General features: G+C 38.9%; 1 protein-coding gene across 1 annotated transcript in view; it reads right to left on the bottom strand.

Annotated features, from left to right (window-relative positions):
* Cwc27 (CWC27 spliceosome associated cyclophilin) overlaps positions 1–18943 on the bottom strand; it is a 179098-nt gene that overhangs the window by 16154 nt on the left and 144001 nt on the right. Inside the window, exons 12-13 of the mRNA XM_028783918.1 lie at positions 12208–12317; positions 8065–8168 (exon numbers count right to left, since the gene is read on the bottom strand). Coding sequence (XP_028639751.1) covers positions 8065–8168; positions 12208–12317 — 214 coding nt within the window. The remainder of the gene's footprint in view (positions 1–8064; positions 8169–12207; positions 12318–18943) is intronic.

Below are 18943 nucleotides of genomic sequence, written 5' to 3'. Positions count from 1 at the left end.
ATGCCGAAAAATAGGAAAAGACATATAAGAATAACTGAAAAACACAAAATTCAAAGCCGAAGACCCATTGGATGGGTCCAGTATCTGGATGTCTGCGATAGAGAAAAAGGTCAGTGAATCTGAAGATAGATCATCATCACTCTGAGCTGGAAGAAAAGTGAAAACAAATTTAATTGAGCCTAGGGACCCATGGGAAAACCCTAAAGTCTAAAATTCAACACTGGAAAGTCAATGTGCCAAGGGTACCAGTTCTCCTAAGATTGATTAATAAGCAATGGAATTCAAATAAAACCATAGCCTATTTATTTTTTACTTAAGAGAAACAGTTTCTAAAATTTACATGGAAAGGAAAAACAACTAGAATAGGCAAAGCAGCTCCTATTAGCTGGTTACTAACTGGTTTCAAAAGCTGCTCTTAGTAAGCCAATGACGTATTGGCATAGCACTCCAATCAACAGAACAGGAGAGTCTGCAGACCACAGAGAACCAAGCAATGACAGCAGCCAGGCCAGCACACTCAGGAGAGACAGTTAGGTTGTGAAGCAATTATATCAGAACATCCTAACACTCAAAAGAAGAAAACAAAACTTAGCCTGAACCTCATACCTCACATAGTCTCTTACAAAACATGAGTAACAGATCTAATTGTAAAAGAGTAAAACAGTTAATGAAAACTTAGGAGAAAATTCTGTGAAAGAGGTCTTAAATATGACTACTCAAAGCACAATCCATAGAAGAAAAAGAAGTGTAAGTCAGACACTGTATGAACAGTGAGACATTCATGAATGTAATAAATAAAGAAAAAGTAAAAAAAATTGAAAATTAAAAGCATGAGAGAAAAATAGAAAATCTGATCTAGATCATATAGGGAACTCTGAAATCTCAGTAGCCAGTAGCAACATGAAAGAAATGCACTAAAGTCAGAAGGCAAGCACAGACATATTAAAGGTGATCGCTCCCTTTCAAAACAGCAAGGGAAATAGCTGAAAGGTACCACAAAGTTCATACAGTTTTGCACACACGTTGTGCTTGCTGTACCTTGGTCCCCAGGTCCAGCGGGAACAATGTGGCATAGATTCAAACACTCCTTTCCTTAGGAAAGGTCTGCATCAAGTCTGGAAAAGTATCTGAAAGCTTACTATATGCCAGGCACAGATAAATCACAAATTACATTTCAATAAATACTATATAAGATCAGTTTGACTTAATTTGCCTTATTTATGTATCCCAGAAAGTTGCTGAGCTAAAAGAGATAAGACAACTCTTATGAAACACTTATCAATAAGATGTGACTAACATGACAGTTGGTTTGAGAGGTTAGGCACAAATAAGTAATATGAAAAATAGTAAAAATTATAATTTGTACTGGGCAGTGGTGGCACACGCCTTTAATCCCAGCACTTGGGAGGCAGAGGCAGGTGGATTTCTGAGTTTGAGGCCAGCCTGGTCTACAGAGTGAGTTCTAGGACAGCCAGGGCTACACAGAGAAACCCTGTCTCGAAAAACCAAAAAAAAAAAAAAAAAATATTAAGTACTGCACAGTATTTCCAATATTCAACACATTTAATTCATAAAGTACCATGTTGGAACTACTTGAAATCAAACTGATACCCAGGGAACAAAACTTCCAGGACCAACACGTTTAGTCATAACCTCTGATAAACAGCAATCAACATGACCACATAATCAGAGAGCCCGAGTCCAGCAGTCCTCCAAGTGTGGTACGGGAGTCCTGTGTCTACAAGATCAAAGCCATCTGTATGAGCACTAAGACATTGATGTGCTGTTCTCATTCTTTCATGAGTAGATAGTGACATCTAAAAATTACATTTATTTATTTGTGTGTCTGTGACCAAGTGTGTACTACTTGTCCCATGCATGAGGAGGCCAGAGGACATCTTGTTTGTTCTCTCTTACCATGTGGGTCTCAGTGACCAAACTCAGGTTGTCAGGGTTGGTGGCAAATATCTTTCTTTACCTGCTGATATTTTTCAGAGAGTCCATGTTGTGAAAGATCACAACATTATGGATTACACAAGAGAATCTACCTGCTCCTAATGTGCTAGACTTTAGAGATTTGAAAAGTGTAACGTAATGCCATTCTTCATGAAAAGTTTCTGTTTTGCAGTTATAATTAGAACACAACAATGGCCAGGATAGCAAAATATCCCCAAGGGCACCCATATCTTGGCAGTCACCAACAGCTGCCTAATAGGACTTAAGGTCTTCTCAACAGGAAAAAAAATCATGCTTGCTACTGGAAACCTGACCAATGATGAGGTCATGGATCCTAAAGAGAACCCTCACCACTTCACTAAGCTACAATGATTCCTAACCGCATTCTATATACATATCCTTAGAGAAGTATAGCTCTCACTCATCAAAAAAACTTTTCTTTGCAAATAGACAGAAACCAATATATATGTTTACACAAATGGTCAAACGCAGAGAACAACTGATTGTGGGTGCCCAGCCACAGTGGACATTTTACAACACAACTCCTGTACATAAGGCTCAGGGAACATTGTAAAAGATAGAGTTAGAGGATCAAAAAATCTGCAATGACACTGTATCTCCTATAAATGATAGAGAAATGTCAACCATGATGCCTCAACAGGATTTGAACAATGACAGCACCAATAGACATGCTACGGGGAAGAAGGAAATCTCATGGGTGGTGGTACCTCTAGACAAAAAATTATAGGCAACTCAGGAATGCTAAGAAAAGAAGAGTTAGTCTTTCCTAAGGTGAGCCCTAACTGGTTAACCAGTAACAAGTGGTCAGCCCTGAAATTATATACAAACAACTCAGCAGGTTGTATTTATATATCAATGAATATACTTGTAATAATAACAATTAAAGAACAGAAGACCATGAATTTGAGGGGGAGTGAAAATGAGGGGACATGAGAGGGGTTGGAGGATGGAAAGGGTGGAAATGATATAATTGTATTTTAATAAAAATCTGTTATTTATGTTAACAGCATGGTTTTAAATTGTTAAAGACATTTAAGGCCTCTTAGTTTTAACTTCTAAAAAGGCAAACACTAGCAGTAATATCCAAACCAAGTTCTCAGGCTTGTCAAGAATTTTTAAAGATCTTAAGGTTTCAGAGACCAAAACACTGAAGGGTGATGAGAGTCTCCACACAGCTTACATGGGCTCTCGTTACCCACACCTGGCAATGCCCTGCCTGTAGGGAAGTGAAGGCTTTAATTACAATGATCACTTACTGCCTCTATACCCTCCACTACATGACTGAACAATCCATAAAAACAGTATGTTGTGAATATAAAACATGCTTAGAACTTCACCAGGCTAAGCAACAAGATGAAGTTATGTTCAGAAGTGGTATTTCATGATATGATCTGACCAGGTGGGTCCATAAGCCAATAATCATTTGTTTATTAAAAATTCACTGTTTTGAATACTCAGACAACGGGTATACTCATTACTCCTGTACTGCTAACTCCAGAGGAAGGCTTTAAAACTTCTTCAAGTCAAATCAGGCTTGCAAAATTCCAATCTCTAGCAAAAACAAACTACAACTCACGGATAAAACTGATTTTTAATGCAAGCCAAGCTGTAACAATAGAGACTCAGGAAACCCAGACCTAACATACGGAGCTATCTCAGGACAGTTTTTCAGAATCAGGCTACCTACGGCAACACAGGGAGGAGGTTCCTGAGGGAGGAGCCTCACTGACACTCACTCAGCTTTATTACAAACAGAAGGAAACCAGACCAGATGTGCATTTTCATTTTTTTCAACACAAAAGCAAAACAATTTTTTTTTTAAAAAAATGTTGTTCTCTTTGACTAAGGCCAGCAAAGAAACTTAATTAATTTTGAGATGTTAACTGTGTTAAAGGCAAATCTGAAGTGATATTTACTTGTAAGTATAAACTGGAATAGCACTTGAAAATATTTAGCAGAGGCCTAACATGTATCCTTACTGACTAAGCAATACCAGGCTTAAAAACAGAGAAAATGTGCAATAAAATAGATATATAGGTATTTATTATAGTATTATTCATAATACCAAAACCTGGAAACTGGAAAGAGCCTAAGTATACAATATTATGGTCAAATAAGTCCATTTATAACCACATAATAGAATATCACACAATATAAAATGTTAAAATTATATAAAAATATGTCAAGCAGAAGTAGTCACTATATACTTCTAAAGGAAAGAAATAAGATAGAAAATTGATATACAATTTTATTTATGACATGTATGTACAAACATGTCTGGAAGGGTTTAAATTAATATATATTTATAGAATAATGTGAATATACAGTCAGTCCATAGACTATACATACAAATTTATAGACTATACATATAAATTAGTTTGTATAGTATTTACCTTTGAGTTTGAGACTGTAGATGATTATTTACTTTTTAAAAGGGTATACTACTTGCTTTATTATATAGTAAATATTCTCACTTCTATAATAATCATTAACGTATTGATTTGATGTGATCATGCAATGGTAGACTATTTGAATTTTTATAATATGGAATGCTACATATGCTAAAGAGGAAAGCAGTATAGAAGAGAGACGAAGAACAGTGAGCAACCATATTAGTTATCATTTATCATATATCTTTGCTGTATAGTATTTATGATAATCTCTAGTTTAACAACATAGGAGGACATTTTCAAGAGAACCTGAAAGTACACAGTGAACATCTTCAATAGTTCAGTCAGTCAGCTCTCACAGAATTAATATTTTTGTGGAAAAAGAATGTGGTTTAAAAAAAAAATCTGTCTCCACGGCCTTTTTAGCTATAGCTAGCATCTCTCTAACCTTGTTTGGTGCCAATCAAGCTTTATCTAACCAAACCCTAACTGGCATACTGACTTCATCCACATGGTCATAGGAGTCCCCTGACTGATACCTCCTGCCACGTGTCTAAAGCATTTTACGAAATCCATGCTTGAGGAAGGTCCTACAGCAGTATGAGTTTGATATGTGGGACTGAGAAATGTAAGATCCAAAAGACTGTCCACCTGCTAAACTCTAATCTGGTGCCATCACTGCCACCAAAAACTGGCAATGATTCTGAACAAGGAAAAAATTCTATTGCAAGTGATAAATTTCTATGCACTTGAGCTTCATCTAACAGTAACACATTTTAAGTGCCTTGCTAGACAGTGAAATCTGGTAGCAATTATCAAACACCATACACATTGTTTACAATAGAATCATATTTCTTCTCTTTCTTTTCCCCTCCTGCTCTCTCTCTCTCTCTCTCTCTCTCTCTCTCTCTTTCTCTCTCTCTCTCTCTCTTCCTTTCTTTTTTTTGTGTGTGAAAAATAGAACACTGCTGAATGGTACCCAAATGCCTGTTGTATACCATGCCAACACAGCAGCTCAGCCAAAAATGTGAACGGAATGGTTTGCCAAGTAAAAGAAAACATAACAAATTGGTAATGGTTTCTATCTTGACAGAAACTGAAAATGATCCCTCAATGTGTGGCCACTCATGTGAACACATAAAAATGTCTTAGAAGCAATCATTTCCCTCAGATAACAGACCTGACAGTGCCATACAGCATACTGGTTGGCTTTCACATCTCAAAGAGTGGCAACCATGACCTACAAAACAGTCTGGGAGCCATGTAATTTATGATAACACACAGGCACATGCCCTGTACTCGTGAAGTTTGCTCTAGCCCATCTTGAGTATGGGACCTCTTTCCCGAGTAGAATACACTTTCATGAGACAGGAGCTAAGTCATCAGAGACTCCGTGAAGCTGAGCTGGCTGATGTATGAACAGACACAGCGCTGCTCCATGGTCTTCTGTGCAATGCAAGGGCCTTACAGCACAGATTCTAGAGGGTTCTGCATAGTGCCTTCATCACTAAAGTTATTGTTATCAGGATGTTACTTAAATCACTATCAAAATTACTGTGGAGGTACATGCATAGAGCTTGATTCTCTCCTCAGATGCTAACACTGGAAGGACCCTGAGTCCTCCTCCTGCTGATGCTGCTTTAACTGATTTCCCTGTCACCACACTGTCTTCTCTCCTTTACCACATTTTTTTCTTCAGATGGAAAACCAGCCAACACTATAGACCACTGGTTCCCCCAACCCCCATATAAGAAAATGTTCTTATTTGTTTAACTTTCTAATAAGGGGACTAGATGGAACACTGATTATATGGCCAAATCCTTTAAAAAATAACAACGATCCATTTGAAAACACTTCATTGGTATGTGAAGATAAAGAGAACCTCAGGATTAGGAAATCCTGAGCCAAGGGGCTAGGAAGAACCTTAGGATGTTAACTGAACTTGCCAAGTTGAAAGTAAATCTGAATCCTGTGGGTTATGAGTTTCGGGTGAAACTTCTGGGTTTGAATTTGATGGTGACTTTCCTGTTCAATAAAAAGTGCTTAGATGGCTTATAACAAAGGTTAGGAAAACTTAATGGGCATCAAGCTGCTCTTACAAAACATCCATCTTGGTGAGTTAAGTGTAAATGAATCAGAAACACATGGGTCATATTTCCTCAAAAATGCATAGATTCAACAATAGGGGAAGAAGAGCTGGTGAAATGTGGGGGTGTTAGCTGACCCCCAAATAAATAGTTGAAAGATATTTTGAGACACTGAAAGAATTCAAAATAAAACTAACCTTGTCGGGCTACATAAAACAGACTGTTTTTCTATGCGGTGTGCATTTGTCTCTAGGGGTCATGAACACGCATGGAGCCTGTGCCTTTGGCACAGAACGGTAAGAGTAGTCAGCTACTGCCTTCAAGCCACTTTGAATTTGTGTATAAACACTATATAAGTTGTAAAAACTGGTTATGAGAGTTCAAGGATTTATAAAGACTGGCATCACAATCCAGATCCTGCAGAGACTATAAATTAATAGACAAGTATAAGACATTTTTCAGGGTCCAGGTAGGTACACTTCGTTCCAGTCAAGTCCTTCTCATGTAGCCCTGTTGGCTAACGTTATGCACAGTTGCAGAGTCTTACTTGTTTTAAGTGTTTTTTATGTCTTTTTAAATATGTGTCCAGCTCTCTTGCCTCCACCCACTAGATTTGTGAGTGCTCGGCAAGTCTCGCTGACTGCTTTTCTGGAGGACGGGAGTGTTGGACAGTTTTGAAATAGGGGAGATGCTGTTGGCAGGAAGCATGGGGCCATGACTCTAGGTTGGGGTAATGGCACATGGGACAGTTCAGAGGCTCCAGAGGCTGAGTCATGTGTGGAGGGGTGCTACGCTGGTTGGCCAGAGTACTATAGGAGGTGGAGGCAGTTAGGTGTGGGGAGGCCTAATATACTGCATCTGAAGTCAATTTGAGGACAGGGGTGTGATAAGTGAAAACACAGTTTGACTGGTTTTGGTTTTTGCCTGTAACTTATTTTCCAGAATAAGATCAAGTTCTACATACAGTACCCCACACACTGGGGTATTCAGCCTTCACAGGACCAAGGACCTTCTCTCCTACCTATGCTCGACAAGGCTATCCTCCCGTACATACACAGTTGGAGCCATGGGTCCATCCCTATGTGCTCCCAGGCTGGTGGTTTAGACCCTGGAAGCTCTGGTTGGTTGGTATTGTCACTCTCCTTATGGGGCCACAAACCCTTTCTGCTCCTTCAGTCTTCTCTCTAACTCTTCCATTGGGAACCCCATGATCAACTCAATGGTTGGCTGTGGGCATCCACCTTTGTAAATGTCAGGCTCTGGCAGAGCCTCTCAGGAGACAGCTATATCAGGCTCCTGTCAGCAAGCACTTCTTGGCATTCCCGACAGTGTCTGAGTTTGGTGACTGCACATAGGATGGATCCCTAGGTTACTTAGGGCACTGATCTTTCTTATACATTTTTTTCCTGGCTCACAAAATACTGGCATCAACTGAATGCTTGGTGAGACCATTTACTTCACTTTGTAACTGTAATGACGTACAGGGGAGAGGAGGCCTGGCAGTGTGTTAGCGTCAAGTCTGACGCAGATGCTGCAATGGGAATGTTTCCACAGTGTCTTTACTCTGAGACACTTGTGTACAGTTAATACTAGGAAATCAAAGAGCTTACCAGCCTTCATCATCTTCCACTTCTGCTTCAGGAACACTGTTTTCAGGCGTTTCAGTAATGGCTTGAGTGAGCTTAGATTTAAACTGGCTCAGCAGTGCCAGGGTCTGAAACGACAACGAGAGGCTGAGCTGTTGGTAAAGATCATCCAAGGAGAGATGCTTGCATTTGGTAGAAAAGAAAACTTGCTGCTTGGATATAAGACACAGGTAACTGTTGCTTTTTTTTTTTCTTTTTCTTTAAATTAATTAAACTGCCTTTCAGGCTACAGTGGTGACATTAGCAAATCCTGACACTGTTCTGTTTGGATCTGCACTGGCATATTTCCTTAGAGACGTTCTAGTACTCTCTATTCCAAGACTTAAATGTGCTCAGCAGTAGACATTCTGACTCTGTAAAATACATGCTCACTGGTTAAGTTTTTAGTGCTTATCCGACAGAAGACCCAGCCACTAGCATATGTGGAATCAAACACAAACACCAAAACTAAATGCTATTCACAAACATATTTCTAAGATGTGAAGAATCTACCCTGGGAAGGTAGAATAGATGAGCCCATCAACTGTGGACGGTGAGTAAATTGAAAGACCATTTGAAGAAAACTCTTTCAGTCTTAGAAACTGAAGCGCGAATTCTCTGAGTCAGTAACTCCGACCTGGGAACACTCTTTCAAAATATAATCTGAGTCTAGAAAGTGGCTTGTGTAGTAATATCACCTACATGGACTGTGAATGCTGACATGTTAAATGTCTATAAAAGGAGCTTAGTAAATTTGGTAAAAAGCAATAAATGTGTTATTGAATGGTTGTCAGAAATTACAGACAATTTTTTGAGGCATGTTTTTGAGGAAAAGAACACTCTACACTCTTAGTTGTCTCTTATCCTCTGTGGGCAAGAAGCACAACAAATGGTCATGACTTTGTAATTTACATTGGGTTACAGTCCATTCTAGAACCTGAGCAGAAATGAATGGGCTAGGAATGAAACTCTTTAAAACGCTAGGTGAAGAGGGATGGAGTACAACCTGCCTGAAAATCAAGGGCCTAACAATGAATTTGGATTTTAAATTCAACTCTAAATTCCTCATTCTTCAAGGATGTGTGAATGCTAGCCCAACATGTGAGGGTCAGGGCTGGCGGACACGGGAGGTACTTCGGCTTCATAAGCAAGCTCAAAAATCATAAAGATTACAGTTCATGAAAAATCTAAGTAGTATTTATAGTCTACTTTGAGTTCAATAAGGGAGAGGTGTCAAAATACTTTCAAGAAACAAGGCAACAATTGCTATGAAACAGTAGTGATACGTAAGTATAAAAAACTCAATTCCCACATGGGCAAGAATGAAAAATATACACATTACCATGGTTACCTGAGAGAAATTTGGGTAAAATGTATAAATTTCCACAAAATGCCAGCACAGGCAATCTGAGAGCTGCTTGTGTTAGGACCTAGATGTTTAAAACTGTTTTTAGACAGATATTCTAGAATTAGGCCCTTCAACTAATGCTAACAGAGGGCCTTGTTTTCCATTTAAATCTAACTCAGTCAAAAACAAAACAAAAATAAAAAACCAACACAATTAATTACAACTTTTATTGTACTTAATTTATAGTAAGAAAAAAGATTACTGTAGAGATTTTGGAGAACACATGAACAAATAGAAATAACTATTATATCATTTCTCAGAATAGCCAATGTTAACAGTTTTGGTAAATGGTATTCAAAACTTTTTATATACATGCTTGTTTATATGTCATGCATGAACACCTCCTCATGAGTATCCATATCTAACTAACCTGAACCTTAATAGAAGCTCTACCAATTTTTAATAGTGATCTCTTGTGTAATTGGAAATACATAATTTTAAAGACTTACTTTTAATTTTATTTATGTCTGTATCTATATACTCACACAGTATATGTCATTTGTATGTGGGTGGCCTCAGAGGCCAGAGGCCAGAGGCATGGGGTTTCCTTGAAGTTGGCATCACACACAGGCGTGAGCCACTCAACATGGGTACTGGGAACTGAACCTGGGCCTGCTCCAAGAGTACCATGTGCTCTTAACTGGCTGGGTCACTTCTCTAATCTGGAAATATATATTTTTTGATGAAATAAAGAACAATGAAAACAAGGAACCAGAATGTTTTTAGTTGAATGAAAATGTAAAATTTCCTAGAAAATTATGGTTATGGGTCTTTCCCCCTGTGCTGGAGTGGGAAGGCAGTTCATTTTTAGGGCTACTGGTATTTGCTTAAGACCATTAAGAACAAACAAAAATCTCCTTGCTCATTCCTAGCTTGTATTATACTTAAGACCATCAGATTTTTATCTAGGTATACCAAAAGAAGGCACAAGTCAGAAAATAACAAAATCTCTGGGGCCCTTTGAATGGAGATTGATAGCACCCACAGTGGAGATGTTTTTGGTTGGCATTTATGATAGAATGACTCAGGAAGCTGGCCTTTGTGAAAGGAATCAATGACCAAGGATTTACAGCATGGTTCTTAAGTACAGTTAGACGGTTCTCACATGGGCTCTTATTCTGAGTGCCTGGCCTTTCGCAGCCTGTGCTCAAATACCTATAACCAAGAGTCTTCCACTTGGCCTCTGTACCTCCAGTCTACTCTTTAGTGTCCAGCTGTTGGGCTAGATGGTCCCAGAGTGCAAATGGTATCACGTTACTTTTTGCTATCGATGATTCCTAATTGCACAGAATAACCTGGTTCAAATGAGCAGGCTCCTGCTTACTTTTCTATCTCTGTTTTTCTCTTTTTCTGCCTGGGTTAGTCATATATAGTGTGTTTCCTCTTTGAACGATGGTGAAGACTTCTCATACAGACTCCTCACATACTGATCCTTTGGCCTAGATACAAACTGCTTCTACTTCACCTGGGTATCTCCTGGTTCATCTGTAAAGCTCAGAAAGATCTTCTTAGATTCTTTGGTCATGTATATAGGTCCATCTGCTGTACATTTATATAGTTCCCTAGGACCTATCTTTGTGAAAATGCTCACAGCTTTTTGTTGGAATTACTTATTTATTGGCTCCCTTCCCTGATAGTTCAGGGAAGTGAGAGAGCTATCTACTTATTGGCCACCAAAAGCAGAGATTAGGTTCTTAATAGTTATTTGCCTTAAGCCTGTGGGCCAGGTGGGTTACTATAAATGTAGCCTCTATGCAGAAACTTTGTGACTACATTTATAAGACAGTTTGAAGTTAGAGTAACTTAACCAAATAAGCTTCGAGTTTTAATATGCTTGTTTTGAATATCTCTAAAATGACATATGCTCATACAGTCAAGGTAACACCAAAAATCTTAGATTGAGAATTTCAGAATGCCCTCCCTTAAGATTTTAAAAGTTTATGTGTTTTAAGAATTTGGTCTTCATGAATGTATGTGCACATGTAGTGCCAGGGGAGGTCAGATCTCTTGCAACCAGAGTTCTGCATGGCCATGAGCCACGATGTGGGTGCTGGGAACTGAACACCGCTTCTCTGCAAAGGCAGCAAGTGCTCTTAACTGCTGAGTCATCACTGCAGCTCCAGTCTCACACCTTTCCAAGACAAAGGCCAACTGAGATTTGTTTTATCAAGTGCCGAGTACCACCTGGCAAACTAGCCAGCTAGCTCTATCTCTTCTCATTCTGTCATTACAACTTTAGAAAATTGAGACATTTTCTTGCAACAAACAGGGAAATTAGTAGAAATCAATTTACAGACCAAGCTCCATCTTCCTAGGCAGTGTGGTATTTCATATCCAGCATGTGATAGACTCTGTCACATGTCATGTGACAGATTGTGGTGGAAGTTTACACTGTCTACAGGCTGCTACTGCTCCATGTAGTCTCACAGGAGGCAGTTGCCCCTGAAATTTTGGAGAACATGGGACTTTATGAAGCTCTCAAACCTGACATGAACGGACCAATTGACAATTCAGTTTCAAGGTTTTTCACGTACACGCCTGGGAAGGACTTCAGCATGTGGATCTCCACAAGTGGCCAAGGTCACTGCATTCTGCCTGTGCATTTCCCTTCTCATAAGGAGTGCCTTACTGGACTCAATCAGATTAGGTTCTACCTAGCAATACTGGGAGAGAATAAAAATATTCACTGAACTCCAAACAGACTTTGGTTTTGAAGTTACCTGATCCTCTCGGGAAGTTCCCTTCTTTGGCTGTTGCTTCCTCAAAGCTTCATACTTCTGCTTTTCTCGCCTGTACTCTGCAACAGCGCCATCTGGGGCAGCTTCTTCCTCTGCAGAACAGGAGCATATACTCAGGGGTGGGGTAGCAAAAAGGTACAGTGGGTTCATGTACACACTCAGGTTACCAAATAGGGAGATCAAACTAGGGTTTGTTTTGCCCCATTAATTAAAGCAAAACAAAGACAAAATACAATCCAGTGAGATCCACCAAAATCTATTATTTTCTCAGTTACAGACTGACAGGAACTAAATTTGTCAGATTTGGGATTTTTCTCTATACTGTGTCATTTTATTTTTCTTTTATATATTCTCTTAGGCTGACTATAAAATAAATGATCTCACTTAAAAATAATTCAGATTTTTCTAAAATTCAGTAGTCTATTTTATATTGTTTGTATTCTTATAATATACATTTTCAAATATTGGTTGAAGTTTCAATAATTCACCACCTTTGTCTCCACTCCAGTTAAACTAACAAAGGCAAACTTCAGGTTGATGGTAAATAGGAAATACACTGCCAAATTAAGTCAAGACAGCAGCAGGAGGAGAAAAAAATTAATTTTACTAAGTCAGAATTTCGACAATAAATGTACACCCCCAGCAGTGCAATGAACAAACAGAACAAGCAAACAACACATAGTAACAGTGTCCGCAACACACATGCTTAGTATCCACTTGGAGGGGATGGCTGTATTTGTCATATATAAAATGATTCTTATAATAGATTTTTAAAGATTACTTTCACATTTTCCCTTGAATTACATCCTTGTCTGTCAGTCTTCTTATTCTCCTGTAACAGTTGCACTTGCACCATCCTGGGATCTAGCACCTAGATGTGCCTTTAGCAGTCAACCCCCCACCTGTGAGCTGGGCTCACACACAGCGCCTCATACCTGCTGAGTGCATGCTCTACCAATGAGCTACTCACATCCTGTCCCAAACGCACTCCTTCTCAGCCTGGTACCCCAGTCCTTCTCAGCCTGGTACCCCAGTCCTTCCTAGCATGGTACCCCAGTCCTTCCTAGCCTGGTACCCCACTCCTTCCTAGCCTGGTACCCCACTCCTTCCTAGCCTGGTATCCCACTTCTTTATTCTGTCTATCTCAGTGTTTTCTTTTCCTCTTGGAGCTCACCTTGCTCTCTTGACTCCCTACCTTTTGTTGTTTCTTCTTTAAGGAATACTAAAAACATTCTATCTTTCCATTCCCCTTAATTTCCCTGCCTAGTTCCTGTTCACTTTGTAGGTCTCAGCCTGGCTGGCACTTGGTCCAGGCAGCCTTTCTGGTTACGGTCACAGCATCTGGTCAGGATGTTCCCCTGAGCTCCTAGACTGCTCCTTAGCACTTAGCAGACTTTATAGTAATTTACTGTTTACTCTTCTTTTCCTACTAGGGAACATTAAAATCCTTGAGGAAAAGTCATATTTCCCCAGCACTGAGAGCAGAGCTTGGCAAGTGATCCATGTTGATAAATAACGAAACAAGGGAGAGGGAAGACTGAAACTGGAGAAGGGAAATGAAAAGGTGGCAGGTCAGTCTGGCCCAGACCCACACAGCTGGGGCACAACTACCCTGCCATCTGGGAGCTTCTGCTCCGTCATGTTAGGGAATCACTGATATCCATTTTCTGATGTTTTCTATGGCAGAATTTTGTGAAGTGGGAATGCTAATGAATATCCTCAGAACCAGCTAATGCTAAATATAAAAGACAAGTCCTTACATTTTCAGCTACAAGGCACCAAAAGTTGAGTGCCATACACACTGCTTCTATGATACTGTCACAGTGCTGAGAGAAGTGCTGCACCTCCCTCCATCATGACTCCTAGTGATACAGGAGACTAAGCTGCCTGGCTACCCAGCTGGGCAAAGAACTGTATTTAACATCTAGTGGAACACTTTATTCTTATGGTTCCAACTGTTACTGTATACTGACAGCTAACAGGCTTTTTTGTCCACTCATATAGCTGCTTTTGAACTGTTTGTTCAGATCTTGTATTCATATTTTTGTCTTAATAATATATTGAAAATGGAAAAATATATTCTAGGTACAAGCCCTTTTAACAGGCATCTTTTTCTACAAATGGCTTCTCTTAGTGTATAGTTTATGTTTTTAATTTTTTGAAGTGCCTTCTTCAGAACGAATTTATATTTTAGTGGATGGCATTTTATCAGTTTTTAAGAATTCTACTCATAAACACACACACAGAGACACACATTCACACATACACATGCGTGCATGTGCACACACATACATACTCTCTCTCATCAGTTATCTGTGAGTTGTTCACTCACTCCAAGATCACAGTTCTTTCCCCTAATGTTTTTTCTTTATACATTTTTAAAAGCTCCTTTTCATACTTAAAAGTAAGAAAGTTTTACTGGTATGACTGATTTTGATAAACATTTAAGGTATATTATCACTCTTGCTGGGAATGGGGTAATATGTACCTTCTCTCTACCTACTCTCTACCCTTTTCACTATGAAAACAATTTATTATGATGGTGGGATACACAAGGTACTCTGAGCAGAGTCCAAAGCTACCTAGACTCTGATTGTGATGAGGACTCCTCAGTAGGTATGCTTTTATATATGGAAATATTTTAGTGTCCCTTTTTTTCTGCATTTTCCACATTTTAAACTACATGGAAAAGTTAAGGTAACTTTAATGAATCACCTTTTCTCCTCCATATTTATTAGACTTTATTCTTTATATATTTTCTAGTCATGGTATAATCTAGATATAACTGAACACATTGCCCAATAATATCCTAATACTGTAATAATCATCCTTCCTAAGAATACGTTCATCCCCAATCTCACAGCAGTGTTGTGTAGTGTACTTGGTAGTGTTAATGGAGAGCAATGAAAGTACAGGGAATCGCTGGGCAGTGGTGGCGCACACCTTTAATCCCAGCACTTGGGAGGCAGAGGCAGGCGGATTTCTGAGTTTGAGGCCAGCTTGTTCTACAGAGTGAGTTCCAGGACAGCCAGGGCTACACAGAGAAGCCCTGTCTCGAAAAACAAAACAAAAAAAAACAAAACAAAAAACAAAAAGAAAAGACAGGGAATCACTCATGGATTCTAGGACCTTTTTGATGTATTCTCTTTAGTAAAAGTAAGTGAAATTAAAATAGTGATTTACATCTCTAATCAATAGGATGCAGAATTATTTTAATTTTGGAAAATGTTAAGGAAATAGCTAAATAGAACTGTGGGAATTGTCACCATTACTTAAATGATTCCAGATCAAACAATAACCTACCACTGTCTTCTGTCTCACTCCAGCACTTGTCCACACATTCCACCTACAACCACAACCAGTCTCAGGAAAGCTCCATTCCACAACTTTCAACAGACACATAGAAACTACAAGGAATGCTGGACTACCACCCCATCCCACAATCACTAAACCAAGTAGCATTCAACCTTGTCTTGGACTGTAATCTTATCTTGACTATGGCTTTGGCTTTCAAAGAGGGAACTTGTAAAATCCAGACTTTTAGCCTCTAGTCACAAGTAAAAGCATTTTGACTTTAACTGACTGGATTTTGTAATGAAAATGAAGAATGTGAATGCTCAGGAACCTTAGGGTTAAGCAGGTAAGTCACAGGCTGTAACCTAACACAGGTGTAAATGCTCCACTCATCCCACACCTTATCCTCTAGGATGTTCTGGAAGGACTCACAGACTCTGGTGACACAGAAGTTACAGTTGTCAGTTGTGCCTACCTTTGGGTCTGACTACTTGAATGCATGTTTGGTGCTTGGTTACTGTTAGTGGTCTTATACTCCAATCTAATTTGCCTTTTAAAGGATATATCGCTATACTCAATAGAAGTAAGAATGTATCCCTCTGGTTACTATTTACAGGTGGTCTGGCAAAAAAATGCTACACAGATGAATCACTTGAGTTTGAGGCAAAGTAGACGGCTGGGCCATGCAGTTCTAAGGTTGGTCTCACTAATCTGCTTATTTCCAGAAGAGATGACTTTAGCAGGGAAAGACGTTGCACCCTGGTTCAGTCCGATTGTTATCTTGTGATAATTTTCTCACACAGTTATAAAGTAAAAACAGATGTGCTTTACAGCACTATGAAGGGCAACTTGATACTGCCTTGTGTTTGCATGCCTATATGTAGAATTTGTTTGTTATGTTTTGTTTTTCACACAGGGTTTCTCTGTGTAGTCCTGGCTGTCCTGGCACTTGCTTTGTAAACCAAGCTGGCCCTGAACTCAGAGATCTGCCTGCTTCTGCCTCCCAGGTGCTAGGATCAAAGGTGTGCACCATCACCACCCAGCAGGGTTTTTTTATTTTTACTTTTTTGTTTGTTTGTTTGTTTTTTTCAAGACAGAGTTTCTCTGTGTAGTCCTGGCTGTCCTGGAACTCACTCTGTAGACCAGGATGGCCTTGAACTCAGAAATCCGCCTGCCTCTGCCTCCCAAGTGCTGGGATTAAAGGTGAGCACTACTACTGCCCGGCTTTATTTTTACTTTTATTTCACATGTTTGGGCACTTTGCCTGCACATATGTCTGTATACCCCAGTGTGCCTCACATCCATAGAGACCAGAAGATGGGTATCAGATCCCCTGGAACTAAAATTATAGATAGCTCTGAGCTGCCATTTTGATGTGCTTGGTTGGAATCCAGCACAGGTCCTTTGGAAACACAGCCAGTGCTCTTAACCATCTCTCCAGACCTGGAATAGTTGTTTTGATATACCTCCCAGTAATTAAAATACAATATACCATTAAATGTTATTTACCAAGACATGTGGATGGGATAAGAGAGAGATTATATCTTACAGAAATGGTATTTCCTTCTAAAAGTTTAAAGATTTTCTAGACTAAAGTTTGTAAAGAAAATCATTTCAGTCACAGCTGAACAATTATCTACACATCCCATTAAAATAATGTTTAAAAATCTTTAATTCTTATAAAAGCAATCTGCCTGTACAAATTAATATTCATAACTGTTTCACACTAAATGGGCCTCTCTTTAGCTATATAAATTTGCTAATGAAGTCTATCTCTTACAACCACAAGAAAGGATGATAAGATTTGGTTGACAGTCTTCATAGAAATTAATCATAGAAAAAAAATCCATTATATAACTTATTTTACCTGTCTACCAGTGGCAAAGAAAGGTTTAAAATGAAATTCAGCTTTTGATTAAGAATTAATATAATGGGCTGGAGAGACGGCTCAGCATTTGAGAGCACACCTGTTCTTCCAGAGGCCCCAGGCTAGGTTCCTAGCGTTCACATAGTTGCTTACAAAGATTTGCTGCTCGAGGTCCACAGGACACAGTACTTTCTTACCTCCATAGTTACTAGGCATGCACACGGCACATACACAGCTATGCAGGCAAACATGAGTATACATGAAATAAAAATAATTTTTTAAAAGAAGAATTAAGGTAAGCTGGTCACTAATGTGGGAATCGTACTAGGGAAAATAAAAAGACCTAATGAAATTGATGGTATGTAATTTCATTTTCTACAAATTAGTAATTCTAAACCATTAAAGTCAGACAAGTCTAGGTAGGCATATTGCTCTCAAAATATACTCTCTGGCCATTCTAGTTCTTTGTTTAGTGAGGTGAGGTAGTAAATTAATTAACCTTAACATCACTCGACTTAAGGATGTGTTTTCTTTTTGCTTCCATTTTTAGTCAGGAAGATTAGGTAAAAGCCTTGAGACTGGTTGCAGGGTCTGCCGAGGCTGCAGTAGGCAGGCCCATGACACCAGGATTAAGCCTCATCAGGTTCCATCTGAAATGAATGGAAATCATAGTTCAAACACATTTACAAGGTAAACTGAGCTAAAGGCAAAGGAATCTTCTATACTAATGCAACTTTGATAAAAAAAATAAAGAGGCTGTTAACTCATCTACTTCTTAAAAGTGTAAGTGTGTGTGTGTGTGTGTGTTATATCCATATTACTGTAAAGTATCATATACTATGAATGCTCATATGGCTACATTTACTTTTCATGTTTTCAGTTTTCATCAGTAAGTTGATTACTTTCTTTATTTATTTCAACTTGTAGCTAATCAGTTTTGAAGTACTTACTCATTGTTGACTTTAATAGATATGTATCTTTTAATTTACAGAATTAAAGTAGTATTTGACTCTTTTTCAAATTCATTACTTTTCTCATAACTATATTCCTTCATTGTGCTTTTTACCCTCAAACAGTCTCTCCAGTTATTAAAACATACTTGTATCTTTTAGAGTCTTGGAATCCTTTGGCTACACCTCTGGCTTTGCTTACAGAGGTCATTTCTCATGTTTCTGACTTTATTTCATTCACATATCTATTTTTGTCATATTCCACAGGAGTTTTTTGGCACACAGACTACATAAAGGTTCCCTTGCATTTGTTTCTCAAAGACAACCAAGGCACTCTATTGGCCCAGGGGCCTTCTTTTCCCAATTCTGCTCCACATAGGTAGCCAGACTTTATAATTATTTATAATCATGTCTACTGGATGCTTAGCATCTTGCTTTTTTAAATGAGAAACTTTTCTTTTTCTTTCTTTTCATAGTCCTGAAAAGATGCCAAGCCCCTCCTCTCTGTCTCTCTGTCTCTCTCTTTCCCTCCCTTCTTCCCCCTCTCTCTCTTTCTTTCTTTTCCCTCCCTCCCTCCCTCCCTCCCTCCCCCACTCCCTCCCTCCCT

This window comes from Grammomys surdaster, unplaced genomic scaffold, assembly GCF_004785775.1.
Source record: "Grammomys surdaster isolate TR1022 unplaced genomic scaffold, NIH_TR_1.0 99, whole genome shotgun sequence".
NCBI classification, from domain to species: domain Eukaryota; kingdom Metazoa; phylum Chordata; class Mammalia; order Rodentia; family Muridae; genus Grammomys; species Grammomys surdaster.
Note: the sequence above shows the minus strand (reverse complement) of the source record. Positions and strands in the feature narration are given on the sequence as shown.